The 20,758-nt window shown below is 49.3% G+C and overlaps 4 protein-coding genes across 4 annotated transcripts; 3 read left to right on the forward strand and 1 right to left on the reverse strand.

The window, feature by feature from the left end:
- Window positions 1-322: 322 nt before the first annotated feature.
- F5B22DRAFT_30197 (uncharacterized protein) lies at window positions 323-2,601 on the forward strand. The gene is made up of 4 exons (XM_047970534.1): window positions 323-543; window positions 695-842; window positions 921-1,461; window positions 1,646-2,601. The coding sequence occupies exons 2-4, from the start codon at window positions 823-825 to the stop codon at window positions 2,510-2,512; spliced, it is 1,428 nt and encodes a 475-aa protein (XP_047836685.1). The 5' UTR covers window positions 323-543; window positions 695-822; the 3' UTR covers window positions 2,513-2,601.
- An 8,188-nt stretch (window positions 2,602-10,789) lies between these two features.
- Window positions 10,790-11,088, forward strand: F5B22DRAFT_641265 (uncharacterized protein; the record flags this gene model as incomplete). Its single annotated transcript, XM_047977967.1, has 2 exons — window positions 10,790-10,978; window positions 11,041-11,088. The coding sequence occupies 2 exons, from the start codon at window positions 10,790-10,792 to the stop codon at window positions 11,086-11,088; spliced, it is 237 nt and encodes a 78-aa protein (XP_047836686.1).
- Window positions 11,089-12,409: 1,321 nt separating this feature from the next.
- On the forward strand, window positions 12,410-14,087 carry F5B22DRAFT_30292 (uncharacterized protein). The gene has a single exon (XM_047970545.1). The coding sequence runs from the start codon at window positions 12,537-12,539 to the stop codon at window positions 14,064-14,066; it is 1,530 nt and encodes a 509-aa protein (XP_047836687.1). The 5' UTR covers window positions 12,410-12,536; the 3' UTR covers window positions 14,067-14,087.
- A 2,968-nt stretch (window positions 14,088-17,055) lies between these two features.
- On the reverse strand, window positions 17,056-18,768 carry F5B22DRAFT_30331 (multi protein-bridging factor 1). Its single transcript, XM_047970549.1, has 2 exons — window positions 17,881-18,768; window positions 17,056-17,502 (listed from the first exon to the last, which is right to left on the reverse strand). The coding sequence occupies exons 1-2, from the start codon at window positions 18,037-18,039 to the stop codon at window positions 17,197-17,199; spliced, it is 465 nt and encodes a 154-aa protein (XP_047836688.1). The 5' UTR covers window positions 18,040-18,768; the 3' UTR covers window positions 17,056-17,196.
- Window positions 18,769-20,758: the final 1,990 nt, after the last annotated feature.

Below are 20,758 nucleotides of genomic sequence, written 5' to 3' on the forward strand. Positions count from 1 at the left end.
ACAATAAGCATGAAAACAATACAAAATACCATCCACCAGGAACTACTCCCGAGGGAAGTTCATCAAAACTGCCGAAGTCTAAACTTGATTGTGAATATCAGCCTTCTCTATATTATTCTATTTCACCGACCTACTTTGCTCCAGGCACAATTGCAATAGGTTTGTAGCTTGTTGCCTGTATTGCAAGGCAGTCAGCTAGTCGGCCATGGCAGAGTCGCCAACCGCGGGCGCCGCCGTAGCCGCCGTCTCTTGGCTGACAGGCGAGCTCGTGAAGCTCACAACGAACCTACGGCATCACCTCAAAGTTATGCGCCGCGCTCCAGATGAGGTTCAAAGCTTCTTGATGGAAATATCAAATTTTACCTGCTTACTGAATTTCTTCTCCGAGCTCGCAAACAGGCCTGCCCAAAATATGGAGAGAAAGGACGAGAGGAAGCGAGAGCGGATGGTTGTTGAAATACAGGAACAGTGCACCTATATTCGCGATAAGATGGAATACCTAGTTGATCGCTTCGCTGTACTAACTAAAGGAAATATGACGCCGTTAGGTATGTGATATCACATACATTTTTTCTACCCCTTTCTTAAACCAGTGGTGCTGAGAATAACACGGTCGAGTCAACCTTTTCATGCTGCCGCTACCAAATATTGTCTTTGCTCGGGTATTACTCGTTCGCTAACTAACTGTACACAGAGGGCCTCCTAGAAAGGATCAAATATCTTCTAGACAAACCAGACATCAGAGACTTGCGCCTGAGTCTCCAGATCTCAGCATTAACAGTGAATTGCTTGACAACGCTTTTCGCATGGGAAGAAGCGACAATGAAGGACAACGCGCGCGCGTACGTGTTTTTTTAAGACCGGCGTTCGCTCTCTCTCCTAATGGCGACGGGTAGTCGTTAACCTGTATGACCGAGCAGTGCATCTTTGCTAGAGCAGCTCAAGAACTTGCTCCCCATGGCCAAAAAAGCGAGCAGCGAGCTAGCGGAATACCAGAGGAAGCACGGGACCACGTACGAGTCCGGGGTACCTGGCCCGAACAACGCGATGCTGGCCGCCTCGGAGGAGGTACTGCGACAAATCGCCCATGCCATCAGACCTTACTCACACTCCGAGACTGCTGCTATGCGGAAAGAAAAGCGCCGCGTCAGTCCTGTGGTTGAACGAAGCAGCCAGTCCGGATCATGGGCACCACCCAATGAGCCTGAGGGCTTGGCCACCGACAGTGCCGAGTATTCACCTCGCCGAAGGCAGAATCGCGTGTCATTCAAGACATCTGACAATGCGATGAATCTTCACATTGTCGATGGTAGCTTAAAAACAACCCATGACAACGATCTCACGCCAAAGACGAGCACCCCTGGATTACAACCACCGTCCGACAAACCTCCAATCGTAGGCAGTAATAGGGCGAGCTATACTTCTGAACTGGACACGGGTGGACCATCATTTGGCAAAGATGTAAGTCTCCAGATCAAATGCAATCCACCGGATACAGGTGACATATTGTCACAAGAAAGAAAGAAAAAACGAAGCTTCGTTGGACACATATATGATCACAATATACATGAGGTGTTTATGATAAACATCATTCTCGAATATTTACAGCTTCATTCTATTTGAATAGCTTTCTGACAGTACATAGAAACAAATTGAGGCCGATGAAGCGATCCAAGGAAGCGTTGTCTCCTCGCTACTCTACGAAGTACGGCCAAAGCCCCGGAGGGAAGATTACATCTTGGAGGTACCAGACCCGACGAAGCCGCGAGTTCACCCACGCATCAGGCGTTCTCACGGCGTCTTTTGCGTAATATGCAACGAAGCACACTCACCCGACAAATGTCCAGAACGCAACAAGCGCGCATCAAGTAGCAAGACCATCCGAAATACGGGCGAGATTAGTCCAATGCCAGGAATCAGCGCCAGGACCAGCCGCGAGGACACGCGCTATTCTCCCGCAGAGCAAGCAAACTACTCTATCCCGGTACCGACGGAGAGCGAAGCAAGCGGGCAGTCAGACAGGGACGCCGACAACCCCCGTTGGAGCCGCACAAGCCTGCCTCTCCCCAGCTCCAAAAGCAGCAGTCCCAGCACACAGGGCAACAGATCTCCCACAGCCAAGCGGCGGATTTCGAAGACAGTACGAGCCGCTGATGTACAGAACGAATTGCGAGAAACTCGAGATTTCAAAAAGGAAAAGGAAAAGGCTGAGAAGCGGCAGACTTGGGCTCCTCAGGGCCTGCGTAAATCTGAAAAGGACCGGGAACTAGGACAAGCGCAACAACATGACGACTCAGCACAAGGAAGCGGACAGCGATCTGATGAAAGGCCGAAGGAAGAGCAGCGACAACAGCCGGTCTTCAAGGCGTACAGGCCGGGTGTCATGGAGGGTCGAGATGTGTCGTCCGTTGAAGCGCCGCCTGTCCCAGAGACACCCTCCGAGGTCCCTTCTAGGGGGCAAAGCGGACGACGTCGACCGCGGCGACCTCGACCCAACACGATGATGTTGTGAACGCGCTAAAGAATCACAAGATGAGAAAGAAGATACGCGAGGAAAAGACTACGGAGATTGCGGGAGTTTGAAGCATGTACAGTCTACGGGTGTATCGATTTCGTATCGGGAATGGGGCACAGATGGTCTCCGTGTATATACTCTACATAGTGGCGTGTAAAGTCTTGGTCACGACTTAATGATATCACCTGATGTTACGCGGACTACCCTCAAGACGAAGGGAGATATGTATACCCATGATCTGAGACGAGAGCACACCCAGCAAGCAAACAAGCCATCAATCACCATATTGGGAAGAGCGCAAGTAAGAGACATGCGAAACATGCTTGCTTGCTTCCTTCCCGACACAGTCGGGTCGAGATAAGACGAACGAGCATCCGGGCCGAGGTATTGAAATCAGATGCACATACCCTACCTAGCCTCTCAAGGACCAATGAAAATAGACATGAAAGGAACAAGAGAAGCGGAATCAAAAGTGCAAGGGAGTTTTCTGATTGGTGGATGGATGAATGGATGGATGATGGATTGATGACATGACAGCTCTCGCTCACGCTCGTTCGTAAGATAGAGAGGGGACAGATACTCTGTTCTTATACGTAGATACACACCAACTGCTGACGGCTAACAATCCCTCTTCTAAACATAGTAGTACACCACGCCACGGTACATACGGCGAGGTGCCGAGAGAAGCGAGATCCTTCCTCTCATATTCTTAGTACTTACGAACCGTACTACGGTAAAGCTGGGTAATTAGCTAGATCACATCATACAAGGCGAGCAGGGGCTTTTTTTTTCTTTCTTTCTCTCTATTTCTAATGTAACCACTTTTCGTGTCAGAGATGTTGTCGTGCCTGTTACCTACTCCGTCTGGTGTCAGTCAGTCAGTCAGGCAGGCAGGCAGGCAGCATCATTATCGTCATCAGCTTAGGCGATGTAAGCAGGACCGTAGCGTTCACGAGTCGCTACGCAACGTTCATTCGCTGTACGCGGGCCAAAGAGATAGCCAGATGAGTCAGGCTGAAACTGCTTAAGTAGCCTACCTAGTTGCTTCGCCCACCAATCACTTATAACTGCTACACCGAAGCTCAGCTTTTACCGCCGGGAATGATGCCTCATCGGTAGTGAAGGGCCTTCTTTATGGGCGCTGGGTAGGGGAGCATGTAGGTACAGAGTGAGTTATTTAAAAAGAGTGTCGTCTGCATACCCGAGTTACGGGCGTAGGACAAGAGCCGAGTAAACGAAATGAAAAAAAAAGTCTCTTGTCAGAGTACAATAGAGTAGGCAACGAGGTCAAACACAGGTGCTTGCAGTTGTGTTAAGCTTGACCTACCGCTATTCTCAAACTGCAGCTTGCAGGTTGAACAGCAGACACACCGCAACTTCGCCCCTGAATATATATAATATATATAGGGACATAAGTGCGATGAGTAGCATTGAGTAAGCATAACCCACTAGTGTGAATAAGACGTCGAGTTGGGTGTTGATGTCCGAGTGCTGGGCTGCTTTTATGGCTCACGAATGCAGGTTTCCAGCCAGGGACAAAGAAGAAAAACGTATCGTGGGGGCGATTCCCGATGACACGGGTCAAACGGGCTGTTGGATATGGGGCATCAAGGTGTCTCCTGCGTCTGGGGGTCCTTTGAATGTAACCCCACAACCCCTGACGATGGCATGGAAAGGGAGATGATGCGTTGTTCAACATTGGCCATCAGCGTCCTGCGAATAAGAAACGTAAGGCGGGAAATGTTAGATGAGGGGGTGATTTCAGCTGGAAATAGTGCTCAGACGACGTGGGGTCTACAGTGATGTGGAATCTGACGATGGCAAGTTTTGTTTCGACCACAATCCAAAGGATTGAAACATGAGAAGAGAAAGGAGACGTGGGGGAATGATACCCTATCTGGATAGCAGGGAAATCAGCTGTGTCTCTTTTAGGAAATACCCCAGGAGCGGATACGACCCCGATCCTCCCGTCGAGCCCTTCGCCACGTGTGAGGCAAGCCCGGCGCTTTTCGCTCTCTTTTCCATTTTGCCCTTTGCTGTTTGACGTGCTCATGGGACCCATGGAGAGCGCGAGAGAAGCACCGAGACATGACTAGGTACAGTAGGTCGCTGTCGTCGCCTCAAGGCTGGTATGGGTTTGCGGTGGTGTAACGAGACGAGGGAGGCAGTGTAGTGTAGAATAAGTAATTACTGCAACACAATGCGTGCACGAACATCCACAGGCATGTCGATTCATTTCGTCAGGAAGGATAGGTACCATCGTCTAGTTGCTCTTGGTCTCGGAGCTCGGGATCGTGAGGATAATGCAGGATTCCTGGTGTAGTACTATAATATATTTTACCTTGCTGAGTACACTAGTAAGCCTGAAACGAGCAGCATAAGCAAGACGAAGAGTCTTCTGCCGAGGAATGAGTGGCATACGACAATTTCGCCCACAAAGGGGAACAAGGCCGACGTAAGAACATCTTGTTGTTGACCAGATTAGTTACTTACCTACGCTAGGTTAGGAAGGACAAGGCCTGGTTTCGGCGAGATCCTGATTTTCGCCTTTTATCACAGAGCCCACTCTTCAATGTTAGGTATCATGCATGGAATATTCTTTCGAACAATCCTTCCCGCGCAGATAGAGCCATTGATCCGCCCGCCCGCCCGCCCGTTGCGAATAGATCTGGGTGCACGGGCATTGCTCGCTTTACACACACCGCCTCCTGTCTGCTGCTATCTCAGGTGGTAGGCTGACTGGGACGGGTGACTGGCATAGTCAATGTCCCCAAATTACGCATTCCCGTCGGGTTTGACGGCGCGTTGCAGGGTGCAAGACGGAAGGCAGCCCGAAGCCCGCATTGCACTGTTGCCCATCCCTTCCCTGGCGATAGATACTTAGACACAATGTCATAGCTAAAACTAGGACAGTAATGAGGGAAATATAGGTACCTAGTGCGGTGTAGTCGACACAGCACGTACCTATACACGCGACACGTACATACTGATGCCGCAAGCTCTCGTGTACACTTCACACGGCAACTATCTAGGCAGGTAATACGATGCGAGCAAGCAAAGGCATAACATCGCATCAGCCAACCAGCAACCTGTCCGCCTCACGCGGATCGGACAGCCCGGGGAGCCTGTGTCGGGGAAGCGTTCCAAAGTGCTAAGGCTCTCCACACTTCTCCAGTTTGGTTCCAATTCGGGAGTTTAATAGTTGACAGGTCTGGGGAGCGTCTTGGAAGTTCTATCCGGATCGCCCCCTTCCCCAGCGTCCCCAGCGGCAGAGGGAGCCACAAGTTTGCATTTGCTGCAGCTTCGGTAGTATAGTAGTAGTGGTATATTATGCATCGGCTTCCTGTAGGTATTGTCTGTGCAGCATGTTTGGCAGAGGGCGGTAAAGGGCTTGTTGAAACAAGCAGGATGCCTACTTCTCCTTCCCTCCCCCCTCTGTTTGTTGGAAACACGCGGTTTGGTCCTAGTAACACCGGAAAGATCAGGATGTTCTCGCTTACACTAGTGTATATACATATGCTTATGTATAGTAGGTGTCGTGCACACACTACAAGACCTGCCTGGGACAAGACGGACAAGACGGACAGGACGGGATGTGTATGCCCACCTAGATCCCAGATCCTAGAGCCCAGAGCCCCAAACAAGAGTGAGTCAATCTCAAAATGAACTCGGTATGTAAGCTAGGTAGCGTGGTATATTGAGCACTGCGATGTGGTCAAGCACCGATCGAGGCTCTGTCACAAGGCCGTCGTTATTGAATAGCTAAACTTGATTTGTATTGTGGTGTACCGGTATGCTGATCACGTAGCAGGTTCCGAGATATGAAGGTAATTCAAGGGCATCAAACTGCCTGAAGGCGTGTACGTCGTCTGGTGTATCAATCTTCAATGTTCGTAATTTGCCTTGGGTGACTGTTACTAAGTATATGCATGTTACCTACTGCCAGCGGTAACACCTCGGATTACGTGTTTGGTACGCAGGAAAAGTACCTAGGGGCGGGTTTGGGGGCTAAGGTTCGGTGTTTCCAGTTACAACTTTCCTTCCCTGTACTAGATTACCTCAATGTACCTTTTACCTACGTCGAGGGCCATTCCGCTACGGTAGTGCCTATGTAAGTACCTAATGTAGACAACTTGTATCCCACAAGAATCCTTATATATATAGGCATATCCCGACATCCCTTGGCCACGCCCCTGAAATTATAGGTGTACATGAAGGGCGCTGCGCGTACATTACACTAGGTACGATCTAAAGCGAGATCTGTACCTCTTCTGTGCGTAATTGATTACGATCAAAAGTGACGATACGTAGTAGGTAATGCCTGGCTGGGATTGTGGGAGGTACAGCGTGTGAGTCTGATGCCAGCGAGTGGGCACGAAAAGCGTCGGCGTATCTGGGCAGTCTGGGGAAAAACGTGATTCGCGTTGCCTGCAGGGCCGGCTTGCCGTATTTGATTGATTCATCGATTGATTGATTGTCGTGGCCAGCCAGTAGGTACTTGTTATTAGTGCCTGATCTGTTAGTACCGAGTGGATGGCCAAGTGTTGGCCAAGCCAAGCCATGTCTCGCTATATTTGTTGCCGGACTCCTATCATACAATCCGACTACTTCGTAAGCCGTAGCATATGGAATTACCTACAGATTCTACGGATTTCAGTACACGTGTAAGCCTACCGCCGTATCTCGTCAGAAAGGCACCCCAACCCTGAGACAACGATCCCTTGACATTGTCAGCTTGGATGTCGCTGTCGTCACACTGGACGAATGTCGTTGGCTCCGTAGCTGCTCCTCCTGCTATCCAGGCACCAATAATGGCACTTCGATCACCAAATACAGGGACTCCGTGTCCTGCAAACAACTAATTCATTTAAGAAAAAGGAAAACGGAAAGGGGCAAGGAAGACCTAACCCCCAAAATCTCTTATTTTAATGAGGCCAAGCCTCTACTTGTTGCCTGGCTGAACTAAACTATAGCCTGTCTGGATAGTCTATTATCTGTCCAAAGTGTAGGCTGTAAACTACCGTGAATAGCTGCCGATCATGGCGAATGCCATGTACTGTACAGTGGCTGGCTGGGTTGGGGATTTTGGGGTGGCAGGATTGCCTACATTTGAACACCTCAGCTACTTGCACACACCTTGCTACCATCTCCCTATCAGAGCCTTGCACATGCAGATACCGATGCCCCCAAACCTGGCTGACGTGACTATCATCCCACTAGCAAATAATGGTAATAATAGTCACGATTACATATATTCTGAACTTGGCAACTCATTACCCAGTAGCAAGTAATATGGGCGTCTACACTCTCTTCCCACCTACCTACTAGATAGGGACCCTACGATCAAAGCAGGGCTAGAGCCTAAAATACTTTTTATACGAGGCTCCAGCAGGTCCCTAACCTAACTAGACAGCGTAGGCAGTCTCGCAATGTATTATCATACCTGGTACAAGCAGGATTGTGCTGTTAAGAATGGCCGACGCGGCTCGATCCCACGACCAGAATTTGTAGATTCCGGGGGGGTGCGTGTGCTGTCAGTGCTTGTCTACGTGTGTGACTCGTAAAAAACGCAGTAAGCCTCGCGGTCCTTTACTCTGACGGCACGTATGCAGATAGCCTGCTTATCAGGATTCCCCATTCCTTCGAGACGTATCTGTGGCGGGCAGGACTCGTACTGTTCAGAGCGCTTAGTGATACTTGTGTGCGGATTTCGAGAGCTTCCATGGGTCGTAGAAGTGTGACCGAGATGCCGTCTCGCGGGGTCGCGTCCGAGTGAATTACGCGAATGAAAGTACCTCGAGAGCGTGTGCGACGTCTCAGACGGACTCAGACTTGTTGCACCATACACATATCATGGTGATTCCCCGGACATGTCTTATTTCAAACTATTTGTTGTAGTCAATCATGTCCAGCCAAAAGAAACACCCCAGGTTTTCTCCAGATGTGTGGGTGTCCCTTTTTTGCCCATTTCCATTTCTGGGGGACCGGGGGGGATCCGGGGCTAATGGGGGTAAAATGGGGGCAACTGGCTGAGATGCATGTACTCAGTACTTTAAGTAATCGATTTTATCCCCTAACACAAGAGTAGTTACTAGTCGTCATTACTCTGTTCGGTACAGCTCCAACTGCTTTAACTGATAGGTTTCCTTTGTGTACCTGTCGACTCCGGTATCACGTTAGCTCCCTCTACACTACGTTGTACACTATGTGGACAGTAGGTAGGTACCCTCGGACACACTCTGAAGCTAACACGCTGCACTAGCCTACATGGGAGGCTATTTACACCATCTACCTTCTAAGATGGTACCGAGGCATAAAAAATGTGCCTGTTATGGTTACCTACCAACCCTCCCTAGGTATCCAGGGCATAGCATGCTATCTACCTAGGTACTTAAGTAGCTAGGTAGGTAGGTAGCTGTAAATAGTACCTATATGAGCGCCTATGTTACGAGCAGGGGGATATTCGTGTGTTATAATACATACCTACTAGATATTTAAGTAGTTGGCTTATATTGTATACCTCATGTACTACTAGGCATTGACTAAATATGGTATTTTTTTTTTATTTCTCTTCCCGTAATTTCGGCCCTGGATAATGCCTGGATACCTGCCTCAGGTACTGCCACTGACCTTGTTGGCACGACATGTAATCTTTTGACAGACTCCCATACCTCTTTTTCGGGTCTCATTAATAAATGTACCCAACATTCCCTGCTGCCCTACCTGCTGTCTGGAATGAATCTTTTTCTCTTCACTTCCGTGACTAGCTCACCCCTTCTACCTGATTCTCATCGAGTGACTTTTCTGCATAACCAACCGACTTGCCGAGTCCAACAGCAAAGCAAACTGTCCTGGATTGATTCATCACTCACCTGCCTAAGCGAGGCGAGCCTTGTCACGAAAAAAGAACTCGTAACCAAGCATTGTATACTCCTGCTTTCGGAATCCGACAGTTTATTTTGTTGTATTCTAGTTATTCCAATTTCTAATAATTTTTTTTTCTCATCTCATCTCGCCCAGTCTCTCTCCCGGACTGGACTTCGTCAGAGAACCACATAACTCGGTATTCATCTATCTACGCAACCTGCCTAATATACTTGCCAAGTTGGAGTGCCTACCTAGGTAGTCCGTGGAATAGACGACATCTCACAAACCTCCGAAGGCCAAGCCCAGTCAGCCCTTTGTCTTCGTTGCGCAGCAGCCAGCCAGCATATCATACTTGGATTTGTAGCGTCGTAATTGCAGCTAGCTGCAGTTCCACGTACTCGTACCCCAAACTACACCCAGATCTGGGATCCCAGAATCGCGGGGGGCCATTGTTTGTACCAGGTCCCGAAAGTGACTTACACGCCCACTAAGCAAGCTGGTTCCATCCACCTATTGTTGAACACATCCGTCCGCGCACACACCACACACACCCAGACCCAGCCAGTCACAGACCAGACACACGCCAGACACAGACACAGGCAAACCACAAACTAGAAATCAGAAACTAAACTAGGTAGAGGGTCACAAACATTCCCGCCTCTTGCCTCCTGCCTCCACGGCTACATCTGCTATTTGGATATAAAACAGCCCGCACACAGACCGACAGGCAGACCGACAGACAGACAAACAAGTACCTACCTATATGTGTAGTTATTTACCTGCTTGTCTACAATCCCCAATACCTCAGGTAGTGGCCAGATCCCTACCTACATAGTACCTTACATACATACCTACCGGCAGCAGCCAGACAAGGAGACAAGACGCACATCCACCGCTCTTTCCACCAGAGAGCAAAGCTGCAACCCAACGCAAGCGGCGTCAGACTCAACTACCGTGGCCTGAGAGGTACATCCAAACCTCGCACAAATCTTTGATACCTACCTACCTACTTATTAATTCAACCACCTTCCTTCGACCATCCCTCCCTTCGTGTTTTCTTCCCATATTTTCATCCTCTCTTCCCACATCTCTCTCTATCTCTCTCTCTCGCTCTCTTTCTATCTCCCTCTTCGGCACACAGACATAGACATTCACACTCGGCTAGACCGCCGTTGAACCACACCGTTATCGTCATCATCGCCATATCGATTAGCCCAACCCTTCGAGGCCATACAGTCTGAAAGGCTCACAAATAAGCCTTCATCCTCATCACCATTTGTCGACCTCGTACTCTTCACAGCGCGGACAATTTCCTTCACGGTAAACCCTCCCAAGCACCTTATCAGACTCTCCTCAAGTCGTTCTGACTCTGTTCCCCTTCGTAGATCACATACAGCCTTCATCAAAATGCCTAGCGAAATTGTCGCGCCAATTCCTGTCACCCCTCCAAGAAAGGGCGCACGCATTGCGGGCTCATCAGAACTGTTCGCCAGCTTGAATGCTTCACTCGAATCCAAGGCCAGCAAGCCTACAACTCCCGTCCGCACCATCCAAGAGCGCGACTGGGACGTTCCGGCACCACCGCCACCGAGCCCCGTCAGCTTTCATCCCGATCATTGGCAACACGGCCTGCGTCGCTGATCGTGGCATTCACTAAGGGCAACAGAGAACTCCCGGCCTGTACACCACCGGCCTATGGGTGTTGACTCTTCTGCGTGTAACTTGTATTGGTAGCGAGCGACATATTTTCTTCCTCTCTTTTCTCATCATATCAGGAGTTAAAGGCACTGCGCACGGGAAAGGGATACATTCGGGTGTACACAAAAGCCGAGGGACATGGCAATGCATTGATGGTTGTTTGAGCTAGAGGCTTGAACCTTGAGGGTTATTCTTTTTCCGCGATGAGTATAACCAACTCATCCTTTGTACTATTGTTTGACCTTGCGATGGATTTTTCATACACCCTAATGAATAAAGGTGTGGCTTAGTTGACGCGCTTATCCGCATGGGCCGTTTGCCGGACAAGAGACCTATGTACGGGACACCTAAGCCTAGAAATGGGCGGAGAAGTGAATCGAGTTGGCAATCATTCACCGAAATCCTGTTTTGTTCAGTTAATGCAGTGTACTATTACAGCAATGGGCCCCTCCGGTACCAGTAATAAGAAATTATATGGATTTGATTCCTTGATACTATTGATCACCACCGCTGGTAGCAATATTGATAGCACGTGTGATGAAAAGAATGATAGCCAAAATCAGATGACAAAATGGCGGTGATGCGCCATATATTGAAGAAAGCAGGTAGGTGTGAATTAAGAGTTCAAATTAACCTTACTGAACAGACTCACAATTCTGAAAGCGGGAGGCACCAGCTAAGGGATGGCCAGTGGTTTCTAGGGAAGAGGTTGCTAAAAAGACAATGCATGGACGATACCATCAAGACATTTTTCGCAACAGCGAATCAGTGTCGGGAGAGCGGGTCCTACACTGTTCTCCCAGCCAATGACAGCCAGAGGGACTGTGCACGGATGCTCTCGAAAGCAGAACCGTCGGCTTCATCATGGACCTCATTTGAAGCTCTAGTTAAAGATACTGTAGGTCATAGTGTTCCAGAGTTGGGTGGATTTTTTTTTTTACTCGTGGTCGTTGAGGAAACGAAGCGGGAAGTCTTGAAGTAGAAAAGCGTGTCTTGGCGAAACGCGCACCCCCCACATGTATCCAATATCCAATGGGCCATTCAGTCCGTTCCATGGCGAGAATGGGGTCGTTTTGGCGCCAGGCAGGGATCCCGAGGTGCTTTACGCGCCCGATATTTCCCAAGTCGCGTGTTTTGTGTGGGGTGTCGCGCGTTATGACGCGCCCCTGTCGCGACCTTGGAGCTTGTGCTCCCCTTGCTTAGCCTCTCCCTTATCACTGGTAGCTTGCTCTATCCCGCGTGTTTTTCTCAACAAGCAATCAAAGCTCTGACTTCCCCGTCATCCACCATAATCGTCGTCGTCATTTCCATGTCTTGCCGTTAATTGTTCTACATTGCTTAGGATTGTGTGTAGTAATTGCGTCTTAATCGATTGGTCTTGCCTGGATACGTGTGTCTGCATCAGTGCAACTCCCTCTTTCATACGCATTCCGCCCTTGTCATTTGTGCAGTCACGATGCCTGCCGTCAAGCAGCAGCGGAAAGCAGCCCCCGGCTCCAAGGGAAAGACTATTCAACAACACGCTTCATCCGGCATCAGCAGTTTCGCCCGTGTCTCCAAGACTAGCGGCAATGCCTCTATCAAGAAGGAACTCACTCCTTCGACCCCCAGGAAAGACGTCAAGCTTGAGGCCATTACACCCGCTTCCCGAAAACGCAAGGTCATTGTTTCCATTGAAGACGAGAGTTCCGCCGATGAGAGTCCCAAGAATGTCATTACTTCCTCAACCAGAAAGATTGCTTCGTCGAGCACAGCGACAACTCCAGTTCAGCCGGTGAAGCGTGGCCGCGGCCGTCCTCCCAAGAAGGCACGTCCCGAGCCCACGCCACGAAAGCGAGTGCGAAGCCCCAGCGTCTCAGACTCCGATGCATCTACCGTCGATACTGGAGTCCTATTCAAGAAACTACGCCTAGAGTCATCACCCTCTCGGTTTTCGTCCCCCGTCACCGCGGATACTTCGGTCGCAGGCTCTGATATCGAGTCGGACACGAACCCTGCCAAATCGAGCAAACTTCCCGAAGAGGTCATCAGCCTCATAGACTTACACACCGCGTTTTTGAAGACGTTATCTCTGCATTATGCGCACAATGGCTCCAACGTACCGGCCGACCTGCGCATCCTATGTCCTAACATTGCCCGGGCCTGGGGCAAGAAGAAAGTGACAGATGCGGACATTCGAGTTTGTCTGGGCATACTGGGCAGCTCCTCATCATCACTGAGTAGCAGCCCCTTCACCCTCTCCAACTACGGACGTGGCAAAATCTGCATCGAAATCAACCAATCCCGCAATTTCGGGCCATTGAGCGAGGACAAGTTAAACACACTCTTCCGCACAAATATCACAGCTCTCTGGACTACATTCCTCGCCAATGGAAACGAAAACAGCGCATCGGCCTTTCTTCCCACCCTTCCCAAGGCCCCCGTGACACTCTGCGAGTCCCTAGCCAAGGCCTCACCATTACTCCTGAAGGGACAGCAACGCCTTGAAGACCTCAAGCACGGCATCGCAGCCAAGAAGCAGGAGAAAATCGCCCCGAAACCGTCCCCTGCAGATACCACGATGCGAAATGTCGACGGGACCAAGATGAGCCTCCTCGACCGAATCCGCCTAAAGTCCCTGCAGAAGTCGGCAATGCCTGCAGGCCTCTCGCCCGCGCAGCTCGAGCGTCGCGGCGCGCTGCAGCGAGTCGAGGAAGTCTCGGCTCTCATCGGCATGCTCAGCCGGGCGTCCAGCGAAGGCGGCATGGGCGGCCGCATCAGCTTCACGATGGCGGCACTCCTCGAGAAACTCAAAGATTCGTTCCGCATGGGCATCTCGAAGCCAGAAGGCGCTGCCTGCGTCCGCCTGCTCGCGAGCGAGGTCGCCCCGGAGTGGATTCGCGTCGTCACGCTCGCGGGCCGCGAGAACGTCGTCGTCGAGGTCTCGTGCCAGCTTGGCAAACCCGAGGTCGCGAGACGGGTGCAGGATATTCTGGGACGAGAGTGAAATTACTTACTTATTGGATGAGGAGAATATGGTCTAGGTTAGATTAATGATGACGACGAGGGGAACTGAGAAATGAAGGGGAGAGGAGGCGGGGATCAATGAGCATTTTCAAATGGTGTTCTGTCTTGCTATCATCAGGCTTTCTATACGGCGTTCGAGGGACAGCATTAAGTTCATGCCTGGTTGGAATCATTGCATGGCGTTGCATGGCATTCTGCTGCATGTGGGAAATATCCCCCCCTTTTTTTTATCATCCTGCATTGCTGGTTTTGCATGGAGACATGGTTCGGTTGTCGAAGCTTTTGTGTTGTGTTGGCATCACTTAATTGAGTTTTCAGCTTTGGGTTTAAATCGGGTTGGGTCCTTGTGGCTTGGTTCACTTCCACATCAACTCCAAATTCCGCGAGAATACTCGTGTTAGAATAGGAAATTTCAATGCTTTGCTGATTTCTAAGGATTCGGGTCTCGCATTCGATGTTTTTATTTCGTAATATAATTACACTATAAGGACTCAAAAAGGGCGGCTGGTGAAATTGCAGAGAGGGTACAGTAGTGGGTAAAACCTGGTACCGGTATCTTCTTTCTACGCGTTATTGTTTTTATCTATGTACCTCTCTCACGCACCAAAACCGAGCTGTTCAAGCCAATCACCTCTATTTCTTACCTTCCTTCATAGCCCTTCCCTTCATCCAGCTCGGATCCGTTGACGTTATATTCCAGGGCAGACAGATGAAATCAAGCTTTCCAGCCAGAGTGAGTCATGGATTCACCGGTCCTCGTCCAGAGCAGAGGCTCTCACGTCTAAAATCATTGAATCATGTCAACGCATCGTGGTCATTGACCAAAATAGGTCATCTACCTTATAGTTTACCACTTCGACTAGGATGCGTTATGTTGGTTTTTCATAGAATCATGAGTTAGGCGATCCTGGCTTTTGAGTGGGCTGTCCAGTTTACTCACCAAACTCTCACCCCTGGAACGTAAATACGTTCGCAGAAATAGTATTAACAAGGATAATATATTAGAGCTGAAGGGAATCGAACCCACCCGTCTCCCCTTAAAAGGTTCGATAGTACCAGTAGCCCTGGTGGCTTTCGCTAGAAGAGGCGACTCTCGTCAGAAGAGAGATGACTTTTACAAGGCTTTCACCTTAGCCAGAAGAGCTATGGTAAGAGGCTTTCGCCTTGACCTAAACAGAAGGAAGGAGACAGGTTACACGAGGCTTTTCGACTAGTCATAGGTAAGTAGGTAGGTAGGTAGATACCATTGTTGAACGTCGTAGTGAAAATATCGCCATGTACGAGGGGTGATCGGAGACATGGGCCTGCTGCTCCTGAAGGGTTTCTCCCGAAAGTATTGCGGAAACTATTAAGAGGACACGTTTATAGTACGCTTTCGTCTGTATCAGGTATGTCGTTGGTAGCTTGTCGCGCTTCCAGAGCAGCCAAGAGGTATATCGGTTATCATCCATTTTCAAGTTCCTGGATCATATCATCGTCAAATGGAATTTCGGTCGTGTGGCTAGGATTTCTGACATTAACAAATTTGAGACCAGTTTGTCTTCGACCAATCCGCTTCGAGGACCATATCTAGGGTGACCTCACGTAGGGGAACGAGATGGTAGGTCTCTAACCCCGAAGAATCCTGAGTAATTATATGAACGTGCTCTTTGGCCGCAAACTCCTTGTCTTGATCCGACTTATCTGGCCTTTGGATTGCGTGGACTCTTTGCTTACCTTCTTCATCGGTCCGCAGACCGAAGCGCGGCGTGATTCCATTGGCGGCTGTAAGTCTCGTCGAGGGCTTCATAATTCTCGAACATGCTGCGCTTTGCCTGCTCAGAACCTTCTGGATCGGTGATCCATGTATTAGGAAACTCGCGAAGTTTCTAATTCTACTCTGGACGAATAGCAGCGTCCTGTTCTTGATAGTCAGTGATTCTCTTCTTCTCAGCGTACCTCCATTGGCGTTGGTGAGGTCGGCCACTTTTGCATCTGCTGCTGGGGTTGGAGTTGGCATGGCCATAATGCTGGTGTTGGTGTTGGTGTTAGTGTTGAAGCTGAGACTGAGACTGGGATTGAGGTTGAGATTGAAAATAGATGGAGAATGGCAGATGAGGGTGACAAGGTATCTTGGAAGGTACGTCCACGGTGTACCTACCTAGGAGACGCACACGATCAAGTTCGCAGTGTCTGGTTGTCTACCTAGGCAGGTACCTTCCCTTCTTCACCTTCATTTCTAGCTGGCTACAGCACTCACTCGAACTGATTTCCAGCCACTTTACTTAGTGGCTTAAACGTTGTGTATAATGGATCGCGATCAGTCGAATGAAGCGAGCATCGTTAGCCAAAGGCAGTTGAACAGACCTCGGCGTTCCAGTGATTGTGAAGACTTAGGCGACAATGTGATGATTGATGTCAAAGAGTTCCTTCGGCATTTCCCATGGGTATTGACTTGATAGCTGTAAAAGACTGATGGATGAAGTTGACAGCTTGATAGCGAGCCTTATCAAATTTCCATTATCTTGTGAAGACACAATAGATGAGAACAATATCACACCTAGGTAGGCGAAGAATAGTTATGCCAATCCCCATATTGGCTAGATAATACGCATATAAGATAGCTAAGTCAAGGCAAGAAGATAGATTTCAAGTTGAAACAACGAAGCAGCGCAATCTAATAGTGATTGATATATGCTGATGAATTCTCTCTATTCCTTCTCTATAGTATAAACCGGTAGGTAAGGTAGGTAGGTAGGATAGGTAATATCGTAAGATAGACAATAATCCTGTGTTAACCACCCTTTCTTTTCCAAAGGTGTGAATTTGGGATAATAAGCAAAATACCATATACGCCTCGCATTCAGAGTTATTTAGGGCTTCGTTCTGATTTCCCAAAAGACCAATATCAACCGCGATGTATCCTGCATGGTTTTTCTTTTCGGTTCAAAAGGCATCAGAGTGCATTGTGGAAGGGGTTGGTTGCTTTTTTCCTCCCCTTCTGCATGACTCATCATACATGATTGAACCACGTGAGCTGGCGCTGCAAAGACGCCTGACTCATGTGATCCTCCATATGTTGTTTTGATTTTCACTTTGTTGCGCTAAGATGAATGATGGTTATACATCTCTTATTTCGCCTTCCCCTTGAACTTGGGCTCGCCGATCCCCTGGCCACGTAACTTGACGTTGAGCACGCGCTCCATGGCGGACAACACCTTCTGGTCGGGGACAGCGCTACCCCGCTCGAATTCGCCGACCACGCCGGCCGTTGTGTTGCAGCGTGTGGCGAGATCCTTCTGTGTCATCTTCGGCTCCATCTTTTGCCGCGCTGCGCTGATTGCGTCGCCGACAACCTTGCCCACTGTGTTGGGCTTGATGATGTCGTCGCTGCGGTCGACTTTCGTCAAGTGCTGGCCTTCGGGACCTTTGCCAATCTTGAAAATCAATTATGTTAGCATTTCTTTATTCGTAATATGATATTAGGGTCAACTTGGGGACGGGCGAAGGGACGGGCGAAGGGACGGGCGAATGCTGATGATGGAAAGGCTGTTTTGATCTTGGCGGTGAGGTGGCGACGGGAAGCCAGCATCAAGTACTAAGTCCGAAAACGGTCTTAGGATTTGCCGACAGCCAAACAAGACGAAGCCAGGTATGACTGGAAATGCACATGTGTATTTGTAAAGACTCTGCATCCTGGCGTAGAGACATCCGTAGTCTGGAGATACCGGTACACAGGATAGTGATGATGATGATGACGGCGAAGCCGCTCACGTGTGGGGTTGCTAGCAGAGTGAATGAGGACATCAACTTACCTGGTTGCCTGTTGAGTACTTCTTCTCTGTTGCGATGGAACCACCGCTACGCTTCGCAGCATTGAGAGCGGCGTTTCCTCGTACAACAGTCTCCCTCTGCGAAGCGCCGCCGCCTCGCGTCTTGCTTCCAATCTTGGTGACGGCGTCCCAGTCTGACATCTTGACGGTTTGGCGGGGTTTGAAATGGGTCTGATCGAATGTAACTTGTATTAGACACAAGCAAAAGGATATTTCAGTAGATTGGTGAGTCGTTGGACAGCCGCAAATACGGAAGGGATCGACGGCGAGTGTTGTGTTGGTGGAATTGATGTTGGGAAGGGAAGAATGACGCCTTGAATCGCCTTGTTGCCAGCTTTATTATCTTCGCCGTAGAATGTCAAGGAATCGGGATGGCGTAGGTGTGGGTTCACGCGGCCAGCGCTGACTCAATCGGCGGCCCCAGCGTGGCGTAGCGGGGAGAAAATTGTGGCTTAGCGTCAAACAAGGGTGATGGTATTGGGCTGAAGGCGTGAGATGTCTCCTCTCTTCCAACCTTGGAAGTCTTGGGCAGAAGTCCTACACAATGCATGATACCGGTATATCGCGGATTCATAGAACGGAGGGACGGAGTTTATATTGATTAGGTAATTCGAGATAAAATTAGATTAAATCATGTCCCTAGCATCGTGTCCAGCAGTTCGTCGGGTGCTTACATATCTCTACCTAAGCCCTACGTTCAAAGTGAGGCTGGTTTCGTGGCTTGGATCAACCATTTCTACCGTTTCCTCCTACAACACAGCAACAAGCTGATAATTTGTCGTTAACACGATGGCTTCATCGTAAAACAACAAAAAGTCACTATTCCGATATAAGCTTATATTTCATATTTTATCACGCCAACCCCTTCGGTATGGTGACAATCTCATTTGTGCGGTAATATTTCAGAGGTAAGCTGCTACCTAGCTAGCTGGCTTCGCGCAGGTTGAATCTTTCAACATCTTTGGCCAGTTCAATTGGTGGTCTTAACACGGTCATCATCGTATCTTTCGAAGATGAATTACAGGGGCCTAGCCCACGGCATGGTGGATAAATGACCCAGGAAACTCTTAACATGATACTTCGTTTTCATTTGATGGAATTCTGGTGATATCTGGCTTACTCATGTATCTCGAATCCTACGGCCGTATTTGATTGTGTCACCCGTCAATTGAAACCGGCCGCCATTTGAAGGAAACCGGATTCCGCTGTCTGAGTTCAAGAAGTAAATGGGAGGTGCTGACTTCTATAGTTCAGGCCGTGGATAGAACACAACTTCCTTAGGCTCGGTTGTTGGTCTTTGTTGGGACCACTGTCTCTATTGGCAAGAGCAAGCCATCTGCGATTTGGCTATTACACTGTTATAGCAGAGTTCAAAGAGATTGCCTGGAACGATGGAACTGCTGTTCATAATCAATTGTTCAGATGTGCATTGTGAACTATTGGGCATGTGCTGGTTTGCAAGGTCTCGTTTGGAACCCAGTAGGATAGATACTCGAGGAAGATATATGTGATTCGGTGTCTAAATCGACGATGGTGCCTAGAGCTTCCCTCGCCTATTGATCTTCATCAATTAGCATAGTCGTTCTCTGGTAAAATGCCTGCACTTAGCCTACTGCTTGACCGGATTTCCAATATGCTTTGACAACATCGTTTGGGATCTCAAGGCAAGCGCTGGAGGAAATGAACATTCCGTACAGGTTTTGTTATCTTGTATCGGTTCCAGTTACTGTACCTATTTCGAACTGCACATGCATTGGGCAGTCGGTGAGAGATAACGAGGCTGTTGGTTGTCTCAACACCTAGGCAGGTATTTGAGTATCTCAAACGCCCGGCCATTCGGCAGAGCCAGCCCAGTGCATGATAAGCGCTATATACGGAGCGCTTATTATTTGATATACCGCCCGGGGAATTTACAGTACCTAGCATCATCCCGGAGCTTTCGGTAGTCTGCATGAGTAGATGCTTCTATTTCAGAAACTAATGAAAGCTCGGGATCCTGTTTCGTGTTTACCGATGAGACATGTATTCCTCGTACGAGACGCTGAATCTTCCATCCATCGGGGGAGTTGAGTCGTATTACCCAGGTTATAAACCACCGGAGCTAGAGAGTCCGTAAATCCGGCTATTGGAACGATGGGAAGCGGTTCTTCATACATGGATTGAAAGATATACACTGCATTCACTTGAATAGGAATGTGATATCTAGCTGGCGACCTTGCCTGCGGCTGTCGGCTTGGCGATGTCTCGAGAGACGCCAGTCCCCACGAGCACTGCCAATAGATACATCTATGATATGCAAGTATCGAGTAGGTGCCTACCATGAAAGTGCGCTGCATTGTTAAGTATGCGAGGGAGAGGGGAGCGGAGCTTGTGATTGACTCGGATTGACTTGCATGCTAACGCACAGCATCCCTTAGTTCCCGAATCATTGCCAATTCCAAATCCGGTCCTGGGACGCGGGACCAAGCAAATGAACCCCTGGTGGTACGCCTCAAATCCACTCGCGCCTCCGATCAATGCTGAACCGCGGGGGCTTGCTGGACGGCCGAGGCTCATTGGATAAGAACCGTGACAAATTACTGCTCGAGGCTACAGCAGCAAACATACCTAACAGTAACGATAGCGTGTTTCTATCTAGTCTTACGGGATGTACCACGATAACACTGGACTAGGTAGACTCTTGTCCAACCTTACTTCGTACACGGTACACATGTTTCAGGCGTGTCATCTGCGATTTGGAACGAGCGAGAGGGGCAACGAGGGGCACATCCATCCGTACGCGTCTGTCTTGTGGATCTGAGATGTCGATGGATGAGAGGAATACAAATCGTTGTTCGAGGGAGTAAGTACAGTAGTAGGC

This window comes from Xylaria bambusicola (genome assembly GCF_022495145.1).
Source record: "Xylaria bambusicola strain CBS 139988 unplaced genomic scaffold F5B22scaffold_1, whole genome shotgun sequence".
NCBI classification, from domain to species: Eukaryota; Fungi; Ascomycota; class Sordariomycetes; order Xylariales; family Xylariaceae; genus Xylaria; species Xylaria bambusicola.